Source organism: Salvia splendens, chromosome 4 (genome assembly GCF_004379255.2).
Source record: "Salvia splendens isolate huo1 chromosome 4, SspV2, whole genome shotgun sequence".
Lineage (NCBI taxonomy): Eukaryota > Viridiplantae > Streptophyta > Magnoliopsida > Lamiales > Lamiaceae > Salvia > Salvia splendens.
Genome location: NC_056035.1, coordinates 8,751,025 through 8,758,570, shown reverse-complemented (window position 1 = coordinate 8,758,570; position 7,546 = coordinate 8,751,025). Strand labels below are relative to the sequence as shown.

The following is a 7,546-nucleotide window of genomic DNA, read 5'->3' as shown; positions in this document are numbered from 1 at the left end:
AAGTGCCGACTACACAAGATAATAGGCTCGCAATAAGTTAGTAAGCTTGATGTGGATATAGTATCTATAGAGGTGTTACTGATTTGGTGTGTCTTCTAGCTAGTTTGACACTAGAATCAAATCAAGTTGTAAAATACTAGTAGTGCAATTTAAATTTTTTTTATAGGATTATTGATCTGTAAAATCACAACATTTGTCAAACTTTAAATTTTTTTTATAAATATATAATTTAACTATAAAAATTATGAATTTAGGCTTAATTTGTTGATGAATTTCTCACGAATTCGACCAAAATTTGTAACTATAGAAAGATATTAATACAGTAATACTAATACTCATATAATTTAAATATTGTATCTGAACACATACTAAGATAAAGGAATATAATTAATGGTCATTTAAATCAAAACCTTTCATTGACTCCTAATCAATTCTATAACTTTTGAAATATAAAATTATAATTTCTTAAATTTCTACAGTTGTCTCATGCATGATAATATTGTTTCAATTTTAAGTATTTATTTTAATAGGATAATTTGAAAATGAAAATGTTTCTATTTAAAATGGAATCAAGCTCACGCGTTATATCCAACGAGACCATGACCATGCATACACAGACGCAAAATGGCACTCTGCCAATCATCCAAAAGCCACACGTCGCATCAACCAACGCACAATTTAAATGAATCTTACATCAAATGTAAATACTCCACTTCTCAAACAACTGTACAAAATAAAAATTCAACATAGCATTCTTTATTTCACAAAATTCAACTACTCCATAAAACTAAATTAAATTCAAAACGATATAGTAGTAGTAGTATTCTTCTATATTTAATGACACAATTCATCAACTACTTTCTATATTTAATGACACAATTCATCAACTACTCCATATAAGTAATTCTCTTTTCATAAGCAACAAATTGTGGTTAATGTTATGGTTAAACTGGAGATGGTAGTATGTATAGGTGTAATAACTGAACAACATCTATGAAGTTGCCGGACCCAGTGGCCACACATATTTTGTTGGTAAATTCCAGAACTTGCGAATTCATACATATTAGTACATATCTTAATTAATGGGACATTCCAACAGTGAATGACTTAACTAAGGGCATCAGCAGTTGGGCGCCCTATGGCGCGTCATCAGTTTTATCCTCCTTCCCCCCACCTGCAGTGAGGCGCCCTAAGGCGCGCCACCTCATCATTTTATTGTTTTGTTTAATTAATTTAAATGTTTTCAAATAACAAGTAACGAGTAAATAAAAAACGTCTAAATAACAAATGGCGACACATTAATAAAAAAAAGTTACACCATTCAACTTACAAAAAAAAAAACTAAGTCGGTGCAATTCCCAACTTCCGACGCAGCTCATCGATTAACGCCCGGAGATATTCGGCTTCGTCGGGGTCGGTACACTTCTTGAGGGCATTGTGCGTCTGCAATAACGTCCTCGCCATCGACGCTGTTGCCAACGACTCAAACGCGGTGGCCGTCTGGGTCGGGAGCGTTTCCGGGAACGGAGATGGGTTTGCAGCGGTTAAGGATGAGGTCGCGGCCGCCTTCCCCTTGGGCTTCGCAACATTGACGCCGGGAGGACACCGGTGTGCCGGAACTCCCTTCATCCACGTACGTCCGGTTGAGGTCAATCGGGTGATTGCCGCTGCCGCTGCTCGTGTAATCACCAGTTTCGGTGGTCTTCGTCCTCTTCGGCGCACCAGTGTGCAGAATTCCACCTTGGAACTTCTGCTTGTCCCTCAAGAGCGCCCAGATGGCCTCGTGCTTGAAGTCGTCGTACATCGACCGGTACGACAACAGCGCTTTAGCGCGCATGTCGCTCAAGCTCTCGCCGCTCCCCTATGCCCGCGTGAACTTCTCGAACTCCGCCGCGTACAAGTTCACTTGCTTCTTCACTTGATCCCAATGCTTGCGGAGTTGCTCACGTTTGCGCTTGTACGCGGTCGGCGGCTTGGCCTCATTGTAGAGGCCGGCGATGCGCTCCCAGTACGCGACCTGCCTCTGGTTGTTCACGAAAATCGGGCCTTCCGATATATCTACCCAACACCGGGCCAAAATTAGGGTTTCGTCGTCGGTGTAGTTCGTACGGCCGGTGGCATACTCATCGCAATTTCCAGGAGGCGGCAACTTCTGCGCCCGCTGCCGGTTCCGCTTCTTTTTGGCTGGGGCGGAAGCGGTCGCGGCGGGTTCGGGATCGGCCGCTGCGGCGTCACGGCGGGAGGGAGCGCTTGGTCGGTTTGGAGACGGCTCCATGTCAGACAACCCGTACGATTCCGTACTGAAATCGGGATCGTACTGGGTGTCGGCGTCGAACGAACGATATTCGCCGGGTTCTGTACCCGGCCAACGCGCCTCTCCGCTAAACATAGGACTATTGAGACTTGAATCCATTTCGTAGTAATTATGTAAATGTAATAAGTTTCGAAAGTGAAATCGTGAAATGAAATTACAAATGAACTCTATTTATAAAAAAACGAAACCGCGTGCCATCGTCCGCGTAGCCCACAGTGGGCCGGACGATGGCGTGGACCGGACGATGGCGTGGACGATGGACATCGTCCGCGCTATACTCCGCGCCCTTAGTATAGGGCGCGACGATCGTCCGCGGCCTATGTCACGCACCCGCAATGGGGCGGACGATGGCGGGCGCGGACGATGCGCGCCATCGGGTGTGCCATCGTCCGCCCCATTGCGGATGACCTAATTATACATTTTCAATTATAGAAAAAAGATCTTAATCTATTGATAATCAAACACATTTTGAAAACTAATCTTCAGTAGTAGGACCGGACGATGGCGTGGACCGGACGATGGCGTGGACGATGGACATCGTCAGCGCTATACTCCGCGCCCTTAGTATAGGGCGGACGATGGCGGGCGCGGACGATGCGCGCCATCGGGTGTGCCATCGTCCGCCCCATTGCGAATGGCCTAATTATACATTTTCAATTATAGAAAAAAGATCTTAATCTATTGATAATCAAACACATTTTGAAAACTAATCTTCAGTAGTAGGACTACATTTTAAAATCCATTTGAACTACACAAAAAAAACATCTCTATTGATCTAGTTCGAAAAACCATTTTAATAAAAGACTAGTTCAATTCATAATTGAGCTATGTCAGTAGGTGAAATAATTCTGGGACACGTTCTACCATCACACATAACCTGGAATTTAAAAAAAATAAAAGAAAGAAGAAAAAGAAAAATTGACTAGCCCAAAGCAAGAAGAGTAGGTGGATCGATTGGTAATGGTTTGCGCAGCGTCAGCGGTTGCAGCTACCGTTTCTCCCTCTCCTCTCCTCTCCTCTCCTTCCCTTCCCTTCCCTCTCATATCGTAAATCTCACCTACCTACCCAAATTCAACACACCCTTTCTTCTCGTATTTATACTTTATTTCTTCTTTTCTCACACACAAACTGCCAACTCTCTCTCTCTCTGTCTCTCTAAATTGAAGAAGATTTTTTTTAAAGAATCGATCCACAATGTTGTCGGTGGCGTCAGCGGAAGCTCAGAATCCGGAGCTCTCATCTCACGCGCTGCCGCAGACTCCATCGACGGAGGAAACTCACATCTTCGTCTCCAAACTCCCCACCATTCCAATCTCCAACGACATTCCTCTCCACACCTACTGCTTCCAGAACTGCTCCGATTATCCCGACCGCCCCTGCCTCCTCGTCGGCACCGGCTCCGGTAAATCCTACACCTTCGCCGAGACGCACCTCATTTGCCGCAAAGTCGCCGCCGGCCTCTCCAGCCACGGAATTAAGAAAGGCGACGTCGTGATGGCGCTCCTCCAGAACTGCGCCGAGTTCGTCTTCACATTCATGGGCGCGTCGATGATCGGCGCCGTCACCACCACCGCCAACCCCTTCTGCACCTCCAACGAGATCTTCAAGCAGTTCAAAGCCTCCAAGTCGAAGATGATCGTGACGCAGGCGATGTACGTCGACAAGCTCCGCTACACCGGCGACGAATCCATCGTCTTCGGAGAGGATTTCTCCGTGGTGACGATCGACGCGCCGCCGGAGGGGTGCCTGCCTTTCTCGGCGCTTTCCGAGGCGGAGGAGGCGGCGTTGCCGGAGGTGGAGATCGATCCGAACGACGCCGTGGCGCTGCCGTTCTCGTCCGGGACAACGGGGCTGCCCAAGGGCGTGATTCTCACGCACAAGAGCTTGATCACGAGTATCGCGCAGCAGGTGGACGGGGAGAATCCCAATTTGTATTTGAAGCCCGACGACGTCGTTTTGTGCGTGCTCCCGCTCTTCCACATCTACTCGCTCAATTCGGTGCTGCTCTGCTCGCTGAGGGCCGGCGCGGGGGTTTTGCTGATGCATAAATTCGAGATCGGCTCGCTGCTGGAGCTCATTCAGCGCCACCGCGTGTCTGTGGCGGCGGTGGTGCCGCCGCTTGTGCTGGCTCTGGCTAAGAATCCCCTGGTGGATAACTTCGACCTGAGCTCGATTAGGATGGTTCTCTCAGGGGCGGCGCCGCTCGGGAAGGAGCTGGAAGCGGCTCTGCTCAGCCGCGTGCCACAGGCTGTTTTTGGACAGGTGAAAAGTGAAAAATAACTGATTTACCTAACTTCATTTTTCATGTCCTTTAAATGATCATTTAGTACTGGAAACACCAAATTCAATTTAATTACTCCATTTAACTACTACCTATATTAGTTGGTTTTTAGTTTTCATGTGTAGAGATTATAAGAATAACTAGTTTATTTTACTCTAAATCCAGTGTTAGGAAAATTAGTTGGGTAGATGGAGGAATGTGAAGTTAGGTGGGATTAATTTGTCATTATTTACTTATGTGTTGCATATAGTACAACTAACCGATTCGATGGTACCACTTGCATCTATTACTTTGTCGGATTTGAATTATAATATAATTAAATATTACTTACAAAATAATATTATTGTGGACAAACAGGCTAGTATATTTATGTTTATTAGTCAACCCATGAATTTATTATTTTTATCTAATATCACGAATTCCTTGCCGTCTATCTAACCCACCTAGATAAAAAAAAGGATTGAAATTATGATATTATTATTCATGGCTAAGCACATACCTTCGTGTACAAATATTTAAACATGCATGTTACGTGGTAACAACTCAATCATTCTATAATTAATTAAACAATTTATAGAAATTATGGGACTAAATAGACTGATTTGAGTTTTGACGGGAGCATCACTATAAAAGGTTTAAATCAAATGAAATCAAATTAAGTAAGCCATTCTAATTGGTCAGTAAATGTTGAATGGTAGCGCCAGCTAACTTAATTTGTTGAAAATTCGGTGCAATGTCTCTCTCTAGGTACCGTGATTTATTTTGTATACATCCAAAAAATTGTTTTGATTTGCCTAACTAATTCCTTATTTTGTTTATATTATGTAGATGTAATTTGCTTGGCCATAAAGTAGAGCCGTGTAGTGCATTTGAGTAACCACCAAATACTTTAGTACTAGGACTAATTTAAGGTTGCAGTTCAACTAAATAGTGGAGTAAAACATTAGTATACGTCAATCTTTTTAAATAAATATATTTCGAACACAGTCAACTCGAAAATAGCCAAGAAAATAATTTTAATATTCATGACCTCTTTTTGGTTACTTTATCTATTTCTTTTATTAAAGAAAATAAGTAGGTGGGTTTTGATAAATTAGGGTTACGGCATGACTGAGGCAGGGCCGGTCTTATCTATGTCGCCGTCCTTTGCCAAGTTGCCACTACCAACCAAGTCCGGGTCATGCGGCAATGTGGTCCGCAATGCCGAGCTCAAGGTTGTCGACCCAGACATCGGCTGCTCCCTCCCCCGCAACCAACCGGGCGAAATTTGCATCCGTGGACCCCAGATCATGAAAGGTACTTACTTCTTAATTAGGGAGTAGTAATTTGCAATTATACTAAGAGCATCTCCGAGGGTAGAAGGAATATAGAAAAGGTATATGAGTATTATGTATTTACTTTCTTAAAAAGTGAAATATACCATTTTAAAAAGTAACACATTCCAAAGGGAGGAAAATGTATATAGAAAGGTAAATTATTTTTTAAAAATAAAATAATTGTACATCATGCAATAAAAAATATAAAGTGTAATACCTTCTCAAATACATTTCCCTTTGGTGAAGAGTTTTTCATGAAAAGAAGGCAAATATGGTAGTTACAAGATTTTACCTCTCCATTGATGGGGAGGTAAAGATACCTCTTCAAAATGGGAAAATATATAATATCTTCTCAAATACCTCTCCACTTGGAAAATGATTTTTCATGAAAAACATGTAAATATGGTAGTTATATTAGTTACCGCTCTATTTACCTCCCCCTTGGAGATGCTCTAATATAGTATCTAATTTATTTCATGCAACAATTAGTTGATTCATAAATATGTGAACATAGGGTATTTGAATGATGCGGAGGCGACTGCTAGAACTATAGACGTGGACGGTTGGCTCCACACCGGTGACATTGGGTATGTGGACGACGATGACGATGTTTTCATCGTAGACAGGGTCAAGGAACTCATCAAATTTAAAGGCTTTCAGGTAACTGGCTTATACATAATTTTTATTATGTATATGTGATTAAAGTGAAGATATAATGTATATATTGTTTATGATGAGCAGGTACCACCAGCTGAGCTGGAGGCTCTTCTCATCTCCCATCCCCAAATTTCTGATGCTGCTGTTGTGCCGTAAGATCAATAAATATTTTTTATTTACTATCCACTAATTAAATTTATCTAACTATTTTGTTATATTTATGCAATAGGCAAAAAGATGAAGCTGCTGGTGAAGTTCCTGTTGCCTTTGTAGTTCCATCAAATGGTTCCGAACTTACTGAAGAAGCTGTTAAAGAATTCATCTCCAAACAGGTAATTTAAATTGAAATCCTAATAATTTTTTTATTGCAATTCTAGATATAAAAAAGTGTAGTATATACTAATATCAACAAATTGTGATTATTTATTTTTTATAAATTGAGCAGGTTGTGTTTTATAAGAGACTACACAAAGTCTACTTTGTTCACTCAATTCCCAAGTCTACATCTGGGAAAATATTGAGGAAAGATCTGAGAGCTAAACTTGCGGCCACAACAAACTCCACCACTTAATTCTATATATATTCAACCTCCGGAAATATTTAATTTTGTTTTATCATTTACCAAGTTGCGTCTATTTATTCCACCACCTTTTTTATGTTTACATAATTTATTTTTGTAAGCAAACAGTTTTTCGTCATGTAATTGTAATAATTATTCCACTATATATTGGAGCCATTGAATCTTTGCAATAACTAAGTTATGTGGTGATATTTAATTACTAGTATTTGACATTGCAAAACTCATGCAACAATACTTCTCTTTTATGTATGGTCTTTTGTAAAATTAAAACAACACGAGCTTTAATAATTCTTAAGGAAAAATGACACTTTGAATTACAAAGGATATTCTATTTTATCGCAAATATATTTAATTACTTTTTTTTGAAGGACCAAATATAATTAATTACTGAAATCCCA

The 7,546-nt window shown here is 41.2% G+C and overlaps 1 protein-coding gene across 1 annotated transcript; it reads left to right on the top strand.

Moving 5' to 3' along the window:
• The first annotated feature begins 3,277 nt into the window (after positions 1-3,277).
• LOC121798370 (4-coumarate--CoA ligase 2-like) lies at positions 3,278-7,325 on the top strand. The gene is made up of 6 exons (XM_042197335.1): positions 3,278-4,576; positions 5,693-5,891; positions 6,426-6,571; positions 6,653-6,720; positions 6,798-6,900; positions 7,014-7,325. Exons 1-6 carry the CDS (start codon positions 3,509-3,511, stop codon positions 7,137-7,139), a joined length of 1,710 nt encoding a protein of 569 aa, XP_042053269.1. The 5' UTR covers positions 3,278-3,508; the 3' UTR covers positions 7,140-7,325.
• Positions 7,326-7,546: the final 221 nt, after the last annotated feature.